Source organism: Ptychodera flava, chromosome 22 (genome assembly GCF_041260155.1).
Source record: "Ptychodera flava strain L36383 chromosome 22, AS_Pfla_20210202, whole genome shotgun sequence".
NCBI classification, from domain to species: Eukaryota; Metazoa; Hemichordata; class Enteropneusta; family Ptychoderidae; genus Ptychodera; species Ptychodera flava.
In genome coordinates, this window is record NC_091949.1 from 6499045 (window position 1) to 6521409 (window position 22365).

The 22365-nt window shown below is 38.4% G+C and overlaps 1 protein-coding gene across 3 annotated transcripts in view; it reads right to left on the bottom strand.

Annotated features, from left to right (window-relative positions):
- Positions 1-22365, bottom strand: part of LOC139122554 (disks large homolog 5-like) — a 114151-nt gene that overhangs the window by 12055 nt on the left and 79731 nt on the right. For all 3 annotated transcript variants that reach the window (XM_070688044.1, XM_070688046.1, XM_070688045.1), the window contains 13 exons: positions 18112-19687; positions 14686-14818; positions 12687-12808; positions 10046-10148; positions 8695-8871; positions 6274-8201; positions 5247-5406; positions 4617-4719; positions 4137-4308; positions 2864-3176; positions 1808-1910; positions 1267-1489; positions 390-604 (listed from right to left, as the gene is read on the bottom strand). In XM_070688044.1, coding sequence (XP_070544145.1) covers positions 390-604; positions 1267-1489; positions 1808-1910; positions 2864-3176; positions 4137-4308; positions 4617-4719; positions 5247-5406; positions 6274-8201; positions 8695-8871; positions 10046-10148; positions 12687-12808; positions 14686-14818; positions 18112-19687 — 5328 coding nt within the window. The remainder of the gene's footprint in view (positions 1-389; positions 605-1266; positions 1490-1807; positions 1911-2863; positions 3177-4136; positions 4309-4616; positions 4720-5246; positions 5407-6273; positions 8202-8694; positions 8872-10045; positions 10149-12686; positions 12809-14685; positions 14819-18111; positions 19688-22365) is intronic.

A 22365-nucleotide genomic window follows, 5' to 3' on the forward strand; every position in this document is an offset into this window, starting at 1 on the left:
GGTCCATTTGAAACTTTGTACTCAATATGTTGATATTCTATTGAACATTTGCAACTTTGTACTATATATATTGACATCATACCGAACATTTGTAACTTTATTCTCAGCATGTTGACATCATACAGAACACTGTACTCATATGTTGATGACATCATATGGTCCATTTGAAACTTGTACTCAATATGTTGACCTCACATGGACCACGGCACATGTGCCATAGGTACAGCCAGAAGTTACAGTCAGTTGCATTGCATCATGGGTTATCTATACTAATGTTCAAGAAGATCTTTTAATTAGCACCACCATAGCAGAGGCAATGTGTAAGTCACTGTCAGTGCTTGTGAATGCCTGGGAAGCTTTCGCCAAGACCTTTCTATGTCTGTACTCACCTTCGTGTATTGGCACACTATCACAGCTAGTACTTATTGAACCATCCATGGAACTCAGCTCCCGACTATCTTTAGAATTATTCCGTTGGTGCTTTTTCCGTCTGAAGAAACTCCTCCTGGCAGATGCTGAGCCACGCCTGGATGAGGCATTCCGCAGTTCATCTTCGGCAAGGCCCTCTGAAAAGCTTCTCTTCCGTATGATCTCTTGTTCCAATCTGTTTGTAAGAGAGAGAGTGAAATGGATTTGAAGCTAAACAATGCTGATTTCTTTTACACCCTGAAAGACAAAGCAGGGAATTTTGAAAAAGATTCTAGGTTAAACACATGCGTTAAAACTACCTCCAAAGTTGGTTGATGTCACTGAAAAATGTATTGACTGTAGGAGAACTGATATGGGTAATTGTTTGCTTTTGGTGTTGTACAAAACCCTGCACTAAAAAAACATATTTTCACAATATAGGTATCAGAATATGCCTTTGAATAATCTCAGATGTCTCCTGCCTTCTAGTAACTATCTATATCCCTCACATTTTTACAAAGTGATAACTTTTCCTGACTATATGTCCTATTTTCCATTAGTTTTATCTTTTGCCACAATTATTGTGATTTTGAATATATTTAAATCATCAGATTGTTTTACTCAATGACAATGACAGTGGCTACTGCCAATGTGACTCGTGTTTTTCAACAGAAATACTAAAAGTCAGGCAACCAATATCGTTATACTTAGTGAGGCAGCCGTACATAGTGCCAGATGGATGTGGTACAAAAAAGTTTCTGATAAAAGTTTTTCTGATAGACCTTTTTTCTGGTAGGTAGATGCTGTGGAAGACAGAATCTTTCCTGACACTGTCAAGGTCGATAAATCAATACTTACGCAGCCCTGCTTGGGATCTGTCCACAAATCTGCTCCGGTTTGTTTCCTGGTGTGTCTATTTTCCAAGCTCTCCACAGACCCATAGTGTCTTTGAACATAGTATCGTCAACAAAGTAAACTTCGTCTTTCTTAATGTTCAGATCCCCCTCAGTCTCAGGCAGTCTGTCAGTCAGTGTTTTGATGAAGAAGCGATCACCAGGCTTGTCTCGGATTTGCTTGAATTCTAATATGATAAAGTAGATCAAATTAGAAACTGTTCTGACACAACATTTCAAAGTTTGACCCAAAAACACACATACTACTACGAAAATGTACCAGACAAGTTTTTATTATTACATTATTTTATTATTATTACAGTACTGTTGCCTGAAAAATCTCTCTCTCTCTCTCTCTCTCTCTCTCTCCCTCCCTCCCTCCCTCCCTTCCTCCTCCCTCCCTCCCTCCCTCCCTCCCTCCATCCATCCCACCTTGGTTCCTTTATTATGTGGCCACACTGTGATAATTTTAGCCACAACAACATAACTTATTCCATACAACTTACTTGAAATGTTTGTTTGAGCCAGTATGGACACAGTTTCAGTGGGTTTCTGCAATTCAATGGTGGCCTGCTCTGCAGTTGCTGATCTCAGGTCTACTCCATTAAACTGCAGGTAAAACATCAAAAGAAATACTTGACAATCAGTATGAACAGACTCCAGATTAGGTATAGGGTTAATATTGTTAAAAATCACCATCCAATAGTTCCTCTTTGTTACAAAGTTCTACTATGAAACTAACTGACAGCATTAAGAGATGATATCCATACTGACCAAATATTGACAATAAATTTGGGGCATACTAAAAATAAACTTCTCTGATGAATGACATAATCTTTCTAAATGAATATATAATGCAGGAATGATACTTTTCAAGAAATCCAATCAGTCTGTTTTTTTAAGTTCCCCTCGCTCTGTCTGTTGCTCAGTCTTATCAGCCTCTCGTATAAAGCACTTCTAACGCATACAATATCTTCAATTTTATATTCTGTACTGCCATGGCCTCCATAAGGATGGACACAAGGTATGTGCTGAATTTCACTGGAAAAAAGGATGTGTGGTGATGTACTCAATCAGTACACCATAAAGGACGTGATGGCGATACAAACCAACCTATGCATACAAAAGCACATAGAAATACACATATTTCTGTAGGCAGTTGTGCACATGGTTTTGTTCGTACCATGGTCAACTCAAAGTCCGGGTTAAACCCATTCAGCATATGATGCTTGGTACAGCCAGGAAATAATGTTTATTGATGCAATATATACCGGTAAATATGAATGCTGATTAACCTGTTCACCCCCATTTCCCCGTAAACGGTTCCACAAACACATTGATAACAATGGGTTGGGCCAAACCATGGTGGTAAAAGGGTTAAAGTATGTGAATCAAATGAGATTGACCCATAATCAATGCTGAATATTCATACATGTTGCATTTTATAAGATTCAATCGGAATTTTCTTATTTCCTATGGTAAATATCAGGACACTGGTTTGCCTCAGCTCTCACATGTTCAGTATATATCTATGTTAGGCCTCACAGGTCATATTAACTCACCTCTAAGATCTGATCACCCTGCTTGAGTCCTCGTCCATCAGGCGAGTTGGCTACACTGTCAGACTGTATCTCCGATACAAATATCCCAACAGCGTTGCCGCCCACAATCCTGATTCCCAAGCTTGAAGATGCTGGCTTTTCAAGAAACACAAAGCGGGGCTCTGAGGGAGTGAGCACCCCACCCATAGTCAGCATATCCAGGCTGTCCTCTTCTGTGATGCCCGTGGTCGGTAAAGTATGACGCATAAATCGGAATCTTTGAGGGTCTAATGTCATTGGCATGTTCATTGACCCTGGTGGGTTATTCATGGGGCTATAGTGACAGAAAGATATCATGGAAGATGTCAGGATAGTGGCTTGTTTTCAACTATCATTAAAGGCAACTTTACTAGACAAAGAATTATGTGTGTGTGTCTTTCTAGCTACATGTATTTTACATATGTTTGTATGTATGTGTGCGTATGTATGTATGTATGTATGTATGTATGAATGTATATATATATCCATATATATATATATATATATATATATATATATACACACATATGTAATTATGTATGTACATATGTATCTATGTATACTGTGTATGTATGTATGTAGGTATGTATCTATGTATGTATGTATGTATAGTGTGTATGTATGTATGTAGGTATGTATCTATGTATGTATGTATTTATGTATGTACACTATGAGTTTGTATCTGTGTCTGTGGAATATTCACGTACTTCATATCTTGCACTGTATATAAGCACATGGAAAGTGTCTTCCCTATCCGGTAAAATTGCTACTCCATAGTGTTACTTGCCTTGAATGCAATTCCGCACATATAGCAGACATAAAGTTTTTTGAAAAGTTTTGCTGTAAATGCAACATGCATTCCCATTGCTAACATTTGGCTGCCTAAAAAATGTCTACTTGCTGACCTTTGTACAAGAAGTCCATACATTTACATACCAGAAGGCAGTAATTCATTGGTGCCAAACGCTCTATGGCAGATTTGTTTACAAGCATCTGTTTACACTGCAAAAGTATTTGATATTGTAAACATGCTCACATGAAGAAGTTGAGGACATCGAGTTAAAAAATTTTTATGGTCTAGCAATCTACTGTATTCAATGTGTTTATAAATTGACAGCAGAATGTGCCTGTATTTTTACATAAGATATTGTGGATATTTGTACTATAATTTATCTATTGAGTGCACGTGTCATGAAGATGACCACATGACCTCAGCTGACCTGGGCTACACAATACAAACAACAACATACAATACCTCATGTTGGAGCCGTTTCTCGGGGATGGTGGGGTCATGGTCCCAGACTCTGAGAAGTCCATCTGTGATTGGCTGGTTGTTGGTGAGTTTGTAGCAGTACTTATCGGTGTAGCTGTTGGTGTGGACTGAGCACTTGAACTTGAACCAGAGACTGTATTGTCGTCCTCAAGTTCTGACATTCAAAGAGAAAGAGTTCAAAAAATAAAATCTGGACCTAAAAACTACTGCATCTGCTAAGTCATACAATATTTACAAAACCATCAGGCGGAGAAAACATCTGTAGAAGCTTTTTAGCATTGAGATTCAAAGTTCAACAGACTTTAGGTTACCCTACAACAAATTTGTTCATTGTTAAAAGAAGAGAGTGCAAAATGATATCTTTGTTTGACAAATTTGTATTTCAGTGTCGAATATTATATGATAAAATCTTCATATATTATTTGCTAGATTATTGCAAAGAGTGTGATATCTTGAACTTACTCTTGGGGTTGTATTGGACCAATATGGTGACACTCTCGCCACCCTGACGCAGTATATTTGCTGCTTGGTTGTATGTTGCACATCGTAAATTGATCCCGTTGAACTGAAAAGAGGAAAAAAGAGGGTGCAAAACATGAGCAAAAGTCAACAGAAAATTTGCAAACGCCCAGAAAATGCCTGTTTCCACACTGAGATTAAATAGTGACACTCAACACTGCAAGCAAATAACATGCCTGGACATATGATTCCGTCTCTCAGGGTAAAATATCAGGCTTTTGTTGGTCCGATTTAAAAGTAATATTAGACTTGGAAAATTCCATGAAGATATCGGACTGGACTTCATATAAACAAGATGTCTGACCTTAAAGACAAGAGTTCTGATGCACAACTTGCATAGCAATGCCATTTCAAATTATTACAACTCAATCTGTTTAGTACAAATACACATCTAACACACTTTAAAATTGTTCTTTAACTCTCATAATATATACGCTAATTTGATTTAAAACTATAAATAGCATTATCAACTGAACATATTTTGGACAAATATAAATTTGATATTTAGCAAGAAGCCATGCAGTACAGTGAGTTTGACTGATAAATTGAGTGTTTTGACATTTGAACTCTGACCTCTAGAATTTGGTCACCATAATCCAAGCCATGGGCAGCAGCTAGACTTCCTTCATTGACGGATGCCACAAACACACCACTTTGAGGACCCTGCTTTATTGAAAAACCCAAGGACGGTTCGGAAGTTTTGTCTATGGTTATGTATCTTGGTTGATCAGACCTGCAGATGAAAAGAACAAACAAACAAACGAAATTAAAATTTCAGTCACTTGGTCAAATAATTATTTACTGCTGGTAGTGGTGGTGGTGGTGGTGGGTTGACTCAGTGAAAAGGATGTGATGGAACACAAAGATTACTCTGTGACAAAATCGTGAAAAACCGGTGACACCTTTCGACCTTTACAATGGCATGTAGCAAGAGCTATATTCAAAGCACTATTAAAAGAATTTGAACGGGTTTCAATAGACTTACAGACACTGTGACTGTATTAGTATTCATCATGCTACCACAGAAGATGTTCATGCTTGGCTTCTGGCGAATGACACCCATGTCTGGGATGACACCCATGTCTGGGATGACACCCATGTCTGGGAGACTCCTAACAGCAGTGGTGTATTGGTATTTCTTTTATCTAAACTACAAGACTCAACTTCTCACACGAGTCTTCACCAAGTGATCATGACAACAGTCATTGGGAAAACACACCCTCTTTACTTTCAAATGTAATTTTAAAAGAGCATTGTGGTGTGTTGAAAGACATTTATCAGATGTTATTCTTTCTTTTTGGCAAATTTAAAAATTACTGGTGGTGGGCCCTGAATGAATGATTTATTTACTCAAATAGAACTGGCAGGGGATAGTTTGAAGCAGACACAATTTCACATAACTATTGGTAAGGCGGCACTTTCTACTGAAATCAACGGAATATTTTGAAATATGACCCCTTGGAAGGAAAGCGATCAGTGAGTATAAGAACCTCACTACATAAAGAAAGTTGGAAAAATTTTTCTACAACACAGTGAAACAGTAGAAGTGTGAAAAGTATGTATGCTGGAATATTTGAGAAAGTGATGTACATGGACTAACCTTGGCCTCAACTGTCTTGGCATTGAATTGCTGCCTTGTGACACTGACAGTGAACTTGTGGAGCTCTGAATTGAACCGTTTTCTGGAATCGGTGGTGAAATCGGGCTGCTCCTGTCGGAAAAGGACATGGACAGTGAACTACTTTTATCGAAAGAACTACTGGAATGGCCACCAGGGCTCCGCCGGTTTGGGTTGGCCGGGAACTTGATCCGATGAGTTCTATTTGCAGGCAGTGGATTGTACTGGTCATTGATATCAAAGCTGTTGTATGTGTGTCTCTTTTGTGGGCTGTGGCTGGGAGAACTGTAATAATCCAAGCTCCTGTTGATATCTCGGCGTGATGACCCTGGACTGCCAGACGAAAACTCTTCTGAAAGTATGCTGTTGGGCGAATCAGAGCCTGCTCTTTCTGAGTCCCTATTATTGGACACCGATTGGCTGGGTGAGTGTGTTGAGTACCTTGGCATAGGTGGCTGGGTGGCAATAGCTGGCTGATTGGCATGCGAGACGACACGGCTTTGGGCAGTGAAGAAGGGGACCTCTTTGAATCGTAGCACGGTGGTGGTCGCTGGGGCAGAGTGGGGAGAAGGATGAGAGTGGGGCGAAGTTCGTATCTGCGTGCCGTTCACGTAGCTACTGCTCGGAGATATTTTTGCCTCTGCACGGAAAACAGGAATAGGCATGACATCAGCTGAGGAAACAAGCGGAGGCAGATTACTGTTCCTTGCCACACACACTGTAGCTGTCTCCATTGGTGCTGGCTTTTGATGCACAACAGCACCTGTTATGCTGTGAGGGCGCACTTCCTCTTGCATGCGCCTCGGAGGCGCAGATGTAGGGCGACCAACAACAGGTGCTGCATTAATATCAGTTCCCGAAACGACAGTATAGTCGACTGCAGTCTCAGGTGTAGAGTTCGTTTGGTAATGAACAGTCGCTAAACGCATGTTTTCATTCTCCTCGCGGCTGTTCCGGGCACTCCCATTCTGACTTGAGGGACCGTTTGACACCTTTGAAGACTGAGGAGTGTGGCTCGGAGTCATGGTGACCGTCGACGTTGATGAAGGTGTGGGCGTGTGATGGGGCGTCATATTATCTGCCACAATGGTGCTGGCCGAGTCAGAAGAATGTGTAGAGGACTGCCTGCTATGACGAAAGGAGGCTTTCAATGACGAGTCCCTGTCGGGGGGCACGGGTGGCACCTCCCCGTTGCTATTGTCTTTCGGTTGTTGTGCGTACCGCCATTCATAGCCAGTGGATAGAATGGTGGGTCTTGGTTTTGGTCTCCTATGTACAATATAAACACCTTGGCCTTCAAGTTCATACATATCAGGTGGCCCCTGTGACTTCGGCCAGGTGCCTCCACTCTCCTGTTTTGGCCAGCCCCTTCCACTGCCCCGGTTCCTCAGATGCTTGCGGCCATGTATCCGTGGTAGTGATGCTAATTTACTGTCCTCATCAGGAGATTCCAGAGGAGGCGGCGGTGGTGGCACAAAACTTGGCGGGTCTCTGTACTTCGGGCTCTCCTTGACAACAGGCTTGACTGGCTTAGGCGCGGCCAGCTCCGCGCCAACCGGTTTCTCTTGAGCTAAGTGCTGGATGCAAATAGGGTAAACCTTTTCAACATTCGCAGCATTCATTTGCACATTATAGATGTCCTCAGTCTGCACAAAGGAGTGCTTGACTGAATTTGCATTTTGAAGTTGCAATCGGAGGTCCTCCATTCCTTCCCCATGGGACGGAGACCGCGCCAGACTGGACCTCGAAGACTGGGAGTCCTTTTCCTTCAATGAATCCAGCATGCTGTTCCCACTTGCTGTGGAGGATGTCGGACTCCGGAGAACGGACAAAGACACTGAATCACCTGCATGAAGCAGCAGCTTCTCAACTTCGGCTGCTGACTTGTTTTCTACTGGAGAACCGTTGACCTGTAAACAAAGAACAAAGTGGCAATAAACCTAATTATACGAACAAGTAACAATGAAAGCATGTAACAAAATTGCAAACACTGCTAAACTTTTGCCTTTATATTAGCATTTCCAGAATAATTACATTTTATCTGCACCAACTTACTTTTGCAGAAAGTTACAAGAGGGAACCATAATGAATTCAAGAGATTATAAATGCAACATTCACACTGGCATATTTCACTGCTAGACTAAAATATATATGTATATTCGGCTGATCTGCCCAATTTGAGAAATGCCATTGTCTGAAATTGTTTTCATATGAAATATTAACAAAGTTTTCAAAACTAAAAAATTGATAAAGTTTAGCCTGCGTTCTTTCTTTCCATCTGGATTTCCTATCATTATGTTCATCACCTTGGCACTACATTTATCAATTCTCAATTATAAAGTCAACAGAGTATAATTTCTTGTGGTTTTATGTCTCAAAGAAGTTCACAACCAGCAAACTTACATTGATAATTCGGTCTCCAACAGCTAAATTACCCTCTTTGGCAGCAACAGAGCCTGTTGTTACTCGACTAATAAAGATACCCTGCTCAAGTGTAAGCCCATGGTCTCTGCCCTGCTGGATGCTAAGACGAATGGGTTGCAAAGCTCTGCCACTAGAGGGCCTCCTTCTCTTGATAACCTGTATGGGACAGTGGAGAACACAACATGAATAATGGGGATTTGACATAATTTTTCGGAGGCATAACTGTTTGAAAACAAAATTGTTTGACCTTAAATTTTGTTAATAAATATGCAACGCGATAGCTCCCCAACATTTTGTTAAAATAGCGAAAGTATTAAAAACATTATATTTTAGCCAGATACTTTAAGAAGGCAGTTATTTCAAATAAGATAGGAGTGGCATCAGCATAAAAGACACATGTTTTGGTTCATTTGATGTTGAAACATTATAAGCTTATTATGGAGTTTAAAAATACATACACTGTAATATACTGATCTGAACTCCCCTGAAACTGCCAATAAGATGAGTGTATGTTGATCCATTACCCCTGCAATACATTATTACTAATTACTGACACCCACGCCAAACATCTTTGAATAAATAAATTTGTCAAAATATTTGAGGCAATTAAAATCAAACATTTATTTATTTGTCTGGAAAAAGAAACTTCACGACACATTTCAGTATTGACTGAAATATACCATATGTGATTCTAAACTGTGGACTGTATCTATCACAACACAAAGGGCACATGATGGTTTTGAAGTATGAAAAATTATCAAGATATGTTAAAAACAGCTGGCCACGTGGTCGACAAATGAGCTATTCAGGCACACTGGGAAAGCTGACACTAAACTATTACACAAATTGAGCACATGCTTACTGAAATACATCACAGTATACATCATACTTAGCTCATCGTGACAGAAAAACTGTAATACCCACTAAACCACACCAATTAAAATCGCAAATGTTGCATCATGGCATTATTCATAATATTTTTAATATTAAGACTCCAGCACTTAGCCAGTATATCATGTACACATATTGTTACCAAAATATACCACAACAGTCCCATGATGCTGTTCAAACTTCACAATCACCTCAAGCAGCACTCTACCACAATAATGACAGTCTCAACACTTGCCGCAGTAACCACATCACATTTCCACAATACCTCATTCAACCTATTGGCAACGCCACACTCACCACACCAATTACCATATGTAGGCCATTTTACTGCCAGTACACACAACATTAGAATGCCACATACACAGAAGATGGGAAAACAACCACACTTGGCTCATCATAGACACGCTTACCACACTCAAGACATGACACAGACACTTACCATATTTAGCACACCGCCACCACTCTTCACAGCCTGTATTGCTTGCATGGGATCCACATTGGTAAGGTCCACGTCATTGATTTTCAATAGGCAGTCATTCACCCTGTCCAGACAAAAAGAATTTTCAACATTAAATGAAAGTCTATGACTTTGAATTCACTTCAAGGAAAGTTTTTTCAAACACTAAAATAGCGCTGATAGTGATTTCACGTTTGTTACTAAATATTAGCTGCACACGCCCGACATCGGACAACCCTGCCTGAAATTCAGACAAATTTAGTTGTTGTATTTGCGGTTGTCATTGCAGCTTGTAGTCTGAGCCATAAATTCATTTGAATTAGTATGACTTTTAGTAGCCACTGTAACACTAGCAAGTTTTATTTTTATAGTTCTTGTGGAAAATAAGGATGAATATTTATTTTTGCATATTAATGAAAGAAAAATGACGACATTTGCAATCAGCGCTATTTTTACAACACTGTCTAGTCTGGCTAGCTGCTTGTATTGATTCATTTCAAAGCGTCTGGGTTAAATGAAGTTTTCACCATCTTGTCTCTGTGAAAATCCAAATACATTTTTAAAATTATTTTTATTATATCATTGCAACAGGGCCAGCAGATCTATAGACTTTGGCGTTCACTATTGTGAGATCCTCACTATTATAGTCTTTTGTGATGAGAAACTTTGACATTAAATTAGCACCATCTAGTACAAGTCGTGTTACGATAAAATATCACATTCACAGATTCAACAAGCTAAAGTTCCTTAAATCAATTTCTCTATATAAAGCTGACCTTTCCTTTATGATTTATCAGTCTTAATTATTAGCTGCTTTATTGTTGCATCATGGGATATGACACAACCAACCCGAAAATTGGTTTGTGCAGATTTCTGTCCGTAAAAAATGTATAAAATGAGATATCCTCGTTGAAATTCTCCTGGCGGCTTTCTGAAAATCTCTTGGAATTCAGTGACATATACAGCCTTTGATGTTTTACAACTGAATTAGATCATCAATCAGAAAAAGTAAATGAGAACAAATACACATCAAGTTTATCTTTCTCCCACTTCCGACAGAAATCTCCATGGCAAAAGTTCAGAGATAACCTAATGGAATTGAGATTCAGTCAAGATAAACTCACGAAAATGGCAGCGCTTTGCAAGGAGAATTGAAGCAAGTTATTAACGTTGCAGAGTTGACATTAAAGTAGTACCGGTATGCAGATTTGTTATGACAAAATCATTTGTGCTTACTACATTACTAGTTTTCTGTTAATCTTTTCAACATATCTTTTTCATTTGCACAAAAAACCAATCAACCTATTTCAAGAACAACTGAAATTCTGCACGGACAACAGTAAAAGTTCCATCCATACACAACTGAGAATACTGACGACGCTTTCAAATTTGATGTTACTTTGTCAAATTCAGTGAAGGTGGGAAGATATCTTGAGAAACGAGAAACTTGTAGTCACTGTCAAATATACCATACGGTATAACAAAATTGCATGATATGCATTGACAACTAAACTGAATTGATGTAGGGATGTGAATTCAATTGTTTCAAATAGCAATGTAGCTCACATTTACAGGCTGCGTTAACAAATGGAATCTTGGGTTTTAAAACATGCTTTACAGAGTGGGACAAATATACGGTTGGTACTTCAAAACAAAATGCTGATAAATTGTCAAAATTGTTATTCTCGACATGTCAGCATTTACTCAAAAACAAATAACTTCACCCATTAAAATTAATTTCAAAATAACTTCAAATGGTTTGCATGACAGGTTTTGACTGTACCAAGCCAATATTTCATTTTAAAATCATTCAAGAGTACATATTTCACTTAAATATACTTACCAAATTACATTATATTGCTTTTTACAAGGGCACAAACATTTACATTTTGTGGACACTATGACGTACTTCAAAGGGTGACACTGAATCCATTAAGCTACTTGATCTAACTCAATGCAATTTTTTTCCACGTAGCTGATAACTATTGGTGATATTTTTGATCAGGTAAAATTGATGTCTGAATTTTCACACTGTAATTTTCTACATCTATTGAAACCAATTTAAAAATGAAAATAGAAAAAAGTCACTTGTGGAAAGTACGACTATGAACTTTGGCTTGTAATTTATCATTTATGAGTTTTTGAAATTGAAAATGGGGGAAAACTCTCTCATTAGAACCATTACTGGGAATTTTGGCTTTACAAGCTATCATTTCTGAGAGAGCTATTTACAGAAAAGGAATAAACAAACACTGAATAATGAGCAACAAAAAACCCACACATCATAAGCTAATGGCATTACAACTTGGTTGGTGATTTTTAACTTGGCTGAGATATTTTATTATTCAGTTCAAACAACACAGACGAACAAATCTTGGTCAGTTTACCCTCTAAGTAAATACAATGTACCAAGATTACACTATGTCCTTTTTTACATAAGAAAATGTTAAAAATATGCACAATTTGATATTGGCTTGACCAAAAAATATTTCTAAAGATATCCCTAAATTGACTCCAAGAGTTGAGAAATCTAGGAAGTTGGAGGGTACACTGATCAAGCTATTTTCAGCTGTATTCTACACACGTACACAGCTTTGTGTCTAAATCCCCCTTGACAACTTACTTAAGTCTGCCATCAGCAATACTGCCTTTATTCACTTTGGTGATGCAGATGGAACAGTCGTCCGGACTTTGCGGATATTCCTTTGCATTCCCAATTTCAAATCCCAAATTGTTGACATTATCCTGAAACCGAGTAAGAAAATGGAAAATTAGGCCTGTAATTTGATGTTGGGGGTGTAGGGTGTAGTTTGTTAGTACTGTGGTAAACTCCAGGATAGGGTCGGCGTACTTGTTGTATCCTGATTGGTGCAAGGTTTCAGACTGCACTGATATCAGATAGCCAGACGTATTGGATGCCGTGTACCTGCTGGTTAAAGAGCTAACAACAAGCGCAATCGTATTGTACCTTACTGAAATCACTGATTTCACAAAAGGCTGCCTGGCGGTATGGCAATTAGTAAACTTTGTACTGGTATATGGAATTTGGGCAAAATTTACTGGTATACCCAAATTCTTTTTCATTTGAAAATATGAATTCACATTTATATCACCTTTATTGTACAAAGTTAAGAGCACTGCTGTGGACTATAATAAACAGGTGTCCGTAGCATTAATTCTGTTAAGGATACAACCGACACGAAGAAGATATTTCTAGTGACTCATTTTTGCAATCACCTTTAACCACTTGAGACACTGATCTGATTTTCCAATTAGCAGACCAGGATTCTGCCAGAAAAGTTATTATCCGATTACGAATGTGAAATTCAAATGGTTTGTGTTCCTTGTTATTTTTTAAATGTAGCCTGATATTTGATTTCTCCATATTTCATGTTAGTTGTTAACTTCAAAATGTCTGGCAAACTGTTATATATTATTACTGAGCAGATGAAAATCAGACGAGTACATGCTATCATCCCCCTCATGTCTGTGGACGGCATGCGGCCTTTCTACCTGTATCCAATTTCAGTTGCCACAATACTGCAGAAAAACCAAAAGCTTCTACTTTTTTGTGTAGAATAAAGCCTGAAAATAAGATGTCTTTTTTAGAACAGAAAGACTAAGCTGTAAAGTGACTGAGGCCACAGGCTGAGACATTGTAACAGAGCTAAACTGATCAGCAAGAGCCCGTCTGGTGTGAGGATATTATCCAACTCCAAAAAACAACATCCGAAAATGATAAATTTCATGTTGGCTTTTTTGGTTCATATACTTGTTTTTGTCACTGTGGCATTTTGAAGACGTATTGAATAGGCATTCTGATACAATGGTACATACTGTGAAAGCACTATGGCATCTAAGTTTAACCCTTTCACCACAATGGTTTGGCCCTAACCTACTGTTATCAATGCTGACTGTGGACCTGTTCACAGGGATTCAGGGGTGAACAGGTTAAACTTGTGTCAAAGCATTCCACGTGTCCCAGTGGTTCTTGCCTTCTACTCAAAACAGAATATCGAACTATTTGAAGTGTCTTGGAAACACACCCAATAAAAGCCCCTGCCCTCTATAATGATAACCAAGAAATTGATCACAAAATAAATCCTCCTGAATGAGATGTTATGACTGGTCAATTGTCAAATGGCAGTTTTTCATTGTTTATAATGACTTAAAAAATATTTTACGATGACATGTTAATCAGCCAACATTCAATAAAAATATAATTGCCAATAAAGAGAGTGGCCTGCAAAATGTAGCTCTCTTGGTAATGGGCAACCACCTACTTGATACCTTCACATTGTTGAAATCAGAGCCCACAACAACAGTAATGAAAACACGATAGTAGTGACACACTTTAAGAAGGGTAAGGTAATGAGTATGAGAAAGGCATCCTTCTTAAAACTAATGGTGTCTTCACAACAACAGCCAGACACCAAGCAGCAGAGTTTGATTTGTGTTTTGCATCCCTGGCACAGAAGTGAAGCTCTGGCTTGCCAGACAGACACAAGCACCATGAAATCCAGAAGAGAATGGGGTTCAGTCATTCGAAAGACAAAACGGAGAAACTGAAGTGACAAAAGATTGCACAAAAATATTCATATTGGCGTTTTGAATCAAGATACCTTTTCTGTTTCCAGCTCCACAGTTTCGGTTTCCCATTCACCAGAATCGGCATCAATCGCAGAATCACGGCTCTGATGCGCGATCAGCTGTTTCATGCGACTCTCCTTCTCTTCCTGAACCTGCAGCTTCTCTCTGAAGTGAAGAAGAAAAATTGAAAGGCAAGTCAGAAATGGTTTTCCTTTGTATAAAACACATTTTATCAAAAAAACCCCATGGTTTTCATGCTAATTTACGATATAGCAAATAGGGAAATGCGTCAATCATGATTTACACATGCTCTATTATAGTCTAAGGAATACCTAAATGTAGCTGCCACCAAATTAACATTTCTGTTAATGCAGTTTGGTCTACCTATATCTACTGTAAAGATATACTTATAGGGGTTTCATGAAACAATTGCAGCTCAATTTTCAACAAAAAATGGTTAATTTCAAGGTACATTTAGGCTTTAGAAATTTGTAGCAGGGGAAATGCATCATTAAAATTGACTTGTTTCAAATTCATGACTTGCCTGCAAATTAAACATAAGGAAAACTAAGGTTTCTACTCCACTTTGGTTGCTATTGAGGAACGGTAAACAACTATTCAAAACCAAATTTCAATAAGAAAGTAAAATTTTCCAGCCTGGCTACGTCCTGCTTCATAGACAGCATATTCCTCATCTTGAACTGCTATAACAGAACACTTTTCCTCAAAGTTTTGAGATATTTTGTTTCTGTACCGAATCACTGCATGTGAATCACACATGCTGACGCCATGCGTATCTTTGGCCGCAGTTGTGTTTATACGATACCATGATCATTTGAAGATAGGGCCTCCCCTCTGCTTTAGTGTAACTCAGATCACTGTTTCAGATGTGTGAAAACATACCTCCCAGGAAATATCACACTTAAAATTTCATATTTCTGGTTATTTGAGTTGACGCACTTTCAAAATTTAATACAAGACGTCTCAGGTTACACGACTGAATTCATAATCCGTTAAAATCTAATCTTTGTATTTCATTCTGCTCATGATAGTTCAGTTTCACTTGTGATCACGGTGCATATGCAAAGTAGCAATTCAGCAACAACCAGCATGTACATCCACAACACTGCATTGTGGGACACATCCATCACGAGGCATTGTGGGAAGCGAAATTTATGTCAGCAATGTATCTCAAATGCTGGACAACAGACGTCACGACAAACAGGTGGATTGTCCAGCACAACCATTTTCACAGCTTTGAACTCAAAACCTGCTGTGCTTCATCTGTTTAACAATAAAATTATGGAAATTTAATCAGTGAGACAATAAACGTCTCATTTCCCTTGGGGCATCTGACAAAGAGGGACACAGGTGCGTGGGAGATAAATTTCACGCTCTCATCTAAGATAACCACAGTGGGACTGAGTCACTTCTTTTGTTACCACAGAAACGTGATCTCATTTAGTTTCAAATTTAAACTGATCAGACAAGGTATAATTAGATCTAGGGTGATAAAAATTCATTATATTTTACAGGTAGGAGAATTTCTCTACATGTGAGATGCTTGAATTTGGAGTGAGCACACTCTAGTCACGGTATGAACATATTTTATCATGTGAAGATATTTTATCACATTTTGAAATACGGGCCAGTTTGCAGATGTCGTGTAAGGTTCATCGTATTTTAAAATACAGCCAATAATAAAGTTTTCACAGTGTAAATTTCATGAAAAACTGCCAGGAAGACAATACATTCAACATGTGACAATTTTGCTGGTATGCTTACAAAGTAATTGGCAATTGAGTTTTACACGAAATACTTCGCCGGGGTAGTTTTTAAGGAACAAGGAACAATGACACCTAAAGTGAAACAAGTTGTTACTGAAGGAAAACTGGTGAATATTTTCTGAATTTGATTTATTTATGGAATTTCAAGTTTTAGATAGCCTTTCAATTCTATTTTGAACCCACGGATCAGTATTTTAACATGGTTTAACATGGAAAATTGCAAGAACATGACAATGGCAAGGCTGACGATACGAGACTTTTTTTCTGTTGTGAACAATGACAATTCCTTGGTTTTAAATATTTATTTCTAGACTAGTCACAAACCATGCAATGAACTGTGGGTTCATGCATCTATGTAGCTACTGTACATCAAAGTCTGCAAATTTTATTCAAAAGCAAGTAGCCTCTTCCAAATCGAAGAACGGCTGATTTTGGTCTTTCATCGCCATGTGAGGAGAAACACACTAGCCTCATTCAGATGACTTTCACCATTGGCAAACTCAATTACGCTGACGGATGCTTTTAGTCTCAAACACCAAGAAAACAAGTCAGCAACCTCTTTTGAGACAACTTTGCAATTTCACAAGCGACGTCAGAGATTCAGGTCACTAAAAGTTGAAGCAATACTGTCTGCTTGGGCTATTTTCTCTACCCAGGTATCACCTTTCTTCTCTTAATGACTTCAAACACTACCACTTAGCTCACATGTCCGTCTCATCATAATTCCATCACCATCCTTGATGTATCTCAAAATGGCCAATATCTCAAAATGGCCAACATCGGAATGATGGATAATCCACGTGTCTCCGTTCTTGTTCCCTTTTGCATTCCGATATCACAGAAACCTTCATGAATGCAGCTACCACTTTATAGTGTGTATCAGCCATTCTTACGAGCCATTTACATTTTTTTTTAACAAAACATTAGGCCGTTCCCATGTGGTAACATAGCATTTATTGTCCCCATAGAATACATGCTGAACAGATGTAAGGCATTTTTATGACTGAATTTTTACAACTATGCAGTGATTCAGACTGCTGATGGATACCAGCAGCCTGCTTCAATTTTTGAAAAATGTTTCCACAATTTCCTGCTAATTTGGGACAAACAACTGGAAGCCATGATTTAAACCTTTACAATGATTGTGGTTGCCTTTCTGGGAAGATGAGAGCTACCACCCTATGCCACCAAAAAGTTCTTGATTTTTTTACAAATATTCTGACACTAGGCCTGTATGCAAATCATTGTTCTCTCATTGACATGCAAAAAAACATAGTTGTATGCAAATTCAGTTTAAATTTTTGGAAATTACACATGCAAGAATGACAAAGACACCACTTGGTAGGCAACTGCCAATGTAACAATGAACACTGCAAAGGACATATTGTAACAACTCAGACTAAAAGCTGCAACACCAGCAACTCATGTGACAAAGACAGAATTTGTGCAAATATTGTGCTGCATTGTCCAATGTCATGCATGAGTAGCTATATTTAGCTACAATTTGTACAAACCTGCAACCTTAAACAGCCCTATTTTTCTGATGGACTGAAAATTTCATTTAGCATTGAGCTAATTTTTTTGATTCTGAGAAAAACTTTTACACATTTTCAAAAGATTGCAATGCCTAAGAGGAGATTAAATTAATAAGCTGTAGAAAACACTACTTACCGTACATCTTTGAGTTCCTTGGTTGCAACATTCTTTTGCCGATTAATATCATCTGAGTCCCTCATTGCTTCAGCTAGTTGGCTAACAGCACGATCCCTATCCCGACGCAATTTGTCGCACAAAGTCCTGATGCTTTCACGTTCCAGCACAATTTTGTCCCTTTCGCTAAACGCCCAATCACGTCGCTGTTTAGCAACCTCTGCTTCCTGATTGGCCTCTTTCAATTCGTCCTGAAGTCTCTCCACATCCTTTTTCAGGCTTTCAATCTTTTTGTGGGCATGCTCAAAGTTGCTGGACGCATACTGTTGTAGCTGCTTCACATCATAACACTCTCGTAAAATTTTATCCCGCTCTTCCATGGCTTCTGTCCTTTCTTTGCGAGCAATGTCACGCTCATATCGAAATTTCTCAAAGTCCTTCATTGCCTCATCCCTTTCTTTCAATACCTCGACTTTGTCTGTACTAATCTCGGCAAATTTTTTGTCCATATCACGCACTTGCTTGAAGACTTCATCGCGATCCTTCATAACCATACGTAACTGTTCCTTCAACATATCACGTTCTCTGATGGCAGCTGCTTTTTCTTCCTCATACTGTTGTCTCTTTCGCTTCTCTGCCTGAGCTTCGTCTTGCAACGCATCTATCTCCTTGTGTACCACGTCACGCTCGCTCATAACCCTAGAATACTCTTGTATTGCATCGTCACGCTCATTCATGACTCGCGCAAGATCCTTCTCTGCTTGCATCATGACAGTCTTGGCATTTTCAATATCCTTCATGAGATCACTACGACTCAATTCTGCCTTGCGTTGCCCCTTTTTGAACTCCTCAATCTCACGGCTCCGATCTCGTATCACCTCATCCCGACTCAAAATCATTGAATGGAATCTTTGCCTTGCCTCTGTGCTATCTTTGATCAGCTGTTCATGCTCCTGTTGCTTTGCCTCAAACTTCGATCGCATGCGCATCAACTCCTCATCTTTGTCTAAATACCTTCGGCGAAGTTCATCATAACTTTTCTTCATCCCTTCGTACTTTTCGAGAGCGGTGTCGTACATTTTATTGAGCACCTCAGACGAACCACGCTGATTAATCATTTCACGCAGAGAATTGAGTTCACGCTTATCGTCCTCATGTAGTTGTTTCAAATCAATAATTTCTTGTTGGGCTCTACGCTTTTCTGTCTTCAAATCAAAACACTCTTGTTCAAAGGACCTCAACTCTTTGGTCTGTTTTTCGCAAGCAGTCGCATAATTTTTACACTTCCTACTCAATTCCATGTATCTGTTGTTCAAGGACTCTAAATCCTTCTTTGCTTTTTGGCATTCATTTTTCAACCGGTCGTAGTCTCTGTTGGAATGGTTATCGCGTTTCCGTCGATGTGCTCCTGTCTCGTCCATGCTGCCCATACTGCCTATGCTCCCACTGTTCTGTTGTTGGATCGCCCGGCGCTTGTAGTGATCAAGTTCGCCCTTATACTGGTCACGCTCGTCGGTCACAAGTTTGAACTCGGCTTTGAGCAGACGTAGGTTCTCTTGACACAAATCATGCCCAGCAGACATCATCAGTCTTGGACCTGTCAGAGAAAAAAGCGACATTTCAAAATCACATTTACATAATGTATACACGTACATTAGACGAAACCTTATCTTACCTCCGCCTGCCATCATCGCATCAGCTATCACCTTTGCAGTTCGGCTTCACAAGCAAAATGCATACATGGTGATGATGGGTATGAAACGAAATCTATTCCTCCATCTACCGGTACTGTACATACAGATGCTATCTCACCGACACATTAGAGGGTAAACAGGCAGCTTACAGCACAATAGCTCAGCCTGCCAACACACCTGATCTCTCCTTTGCATGGATGTAACACACAACATTCACAGACACAATTTCACTGCCTTTTCCTTGCAAAAAATTATCGGATTAGATGAAACTGAGCTTTCATACACATCGTGTAATCTGGGTCATTAGAATTGTTCTCTCAAGGCATAACAATCAAATCACACAGCATATTTGAACCTGAACTTCTAAAAGTTCACAGAATCTTTCCAGATAACATTTTCATGTTCTAGATTTTTTCTTTCCTGAAACCTGATTACTTTGGCTAAATTCAACACGACCATTATAAGGAAAATCAAGCCATAGACTTTAATAGCAGTGAATGAAAATACAGTCGATATAAATATTAAGTTTTCTGCTCCTTTGCCTCATGATATGTAAAGTTTTCTTACATAGCTTTATATGTTTAATTTGTACTTCTGAGCTAGAATTTTCACCCTTCCAGGAACAACTTCAGTAAAAATATTTGACACTTGAATAAATTGCATTATGAATTTAATGGAACAAATTTAGATGCAAATAATTTGTTCACCAGGCACAGGGACAGGAGGAAACATCAACAATGCCAGGTGAAAAGAGTTGACCAATCAGTAAGTTTGTTACAACATAATGAGAGGAATAACGTATTATTTGTTGCAGTGAATAAGACTCTAAAATGCTCGGCCCTAAAGCAATAAGCAGATTTAAAAAAAATGTTTGTTACTGTATCAAATGCAGACTTTATGCTCCAATTCATCCAGAGGCTAATCTATGATTACTACATGTTGTAACCTCTTCACATAAAAGTAACACGTTACAGAAACGTGTCTTTGCATCGCGTTGGAAAACAGGAATATTTTTAGCGAATCTGCTTGGAAAAAGCATGCGACATGGTGATTTTGTTATGCACCGCAAGACATATTTTTGATCATAATTACACCGTTTCAGCAAAATATGAAACAACAACACTGGTCAATGTGTGCAAGGTTTGTTTCTATGGCATGAATTTAACCATGAGCTGTCTTCCATATTTAACCTAAAAGTCATTTCAAATATCATATTTTCAGCTGTTCCCATGGCAATTTTCAGAGGAGGAAATGAAAAATGCAGGTATACAATTGCAAAATGACCTGTGACCTGCAACGTCCCCTCCATTAAGCGCTATTCATTTTATTTCACTCAAACATGTTTTCCGGTCGTTATGTCAGAACTGCCCACAACAAGGTGATGCACATTTGTGACTGCTTGTGCCATGGTTTTCACATTGTTCAGTTACTTAAATTGTGACACAACAATCATTATTTGGGTGGTATGAACCGTTGAACAATTTTCCAAATAATGACTTACAAGCCACAACAGGTTAAATTGGGTATGAAAAATAAAATAACTTTACAGTGTTCGACTCCTCACGCAATCAACCCTTTTCAAGTCAATAGCAAAAAAAAATTCCCTATTTTGCAATTTTTTTTCCCCAATTACCTTCCATTCATGTACAATGAAAACATATCAGCATGGTTCATTGAAGCTGCAGTGCAGAATGAGTAGTTGGTGGGAAAAAAGCTTCACATTTAACTCAAATTTTTGAACACAGTTTAAAACTGCCAGTTAGATTGTTAGTGCTGTATGTGTGTGGTATAGCTTTGAATTTTTTTTGCTATTTTTAAAACAAAAAAAATATGATCCACCTGTGACGAATGCTGGCTTCACCAGGGCATTGTTCTCCCAGCGCAAACATCAATGTCCGCATTGTAATCAATATAGCCAATACATCAAGTGTTACAGTTGCAATGTTCCATATGCATGGTACGTGATCACTTCTTTTGGGGTGAGGATAGGGACAGTTTTTGTCGGGCAGTCTGCATTTTGATTTTCACATGTAACTTTTGCGATGCAATCGTTAATGAACAGTCACAAGAAAATACCTGTTAGAATCTTTAACCCTATTCTTTAACATGTAATTTAATTTGATAGCTTTAAACTAATCTTCATATAGTAAATACAAATAGTAAATACAATTTTTCACCAAAAACACAGCAAATAACAGCAATCTTTAAACTGTTAGTTTCCATTATAATTCTGTTACTAAGTTAACAGTATTGGTCGCAATAAGAACATGTTTTTTATGAGATACATCCTAATTATGAAAATGAACAAGATTAAAATATTAATATGCATAATTTTTTATTATTACCTTTTTATCCAATTTCAGAAACATTTGTTATGGAAACACACATTTGTTATGGAAACACAGATTTGTTATGGAAACACACATATGTTACAGAAAAACTGAACTTAGCTTCTGTAAATGCTATATAAATTTGAAGAAATAATCAAAGGACAAAAACAGGTATAATTTGCTTTTATCTAGGTGTTATTTAAGTTTGTATTATTCCTTTACGCAATATTCATCGGCACTTTGAGAGGCTC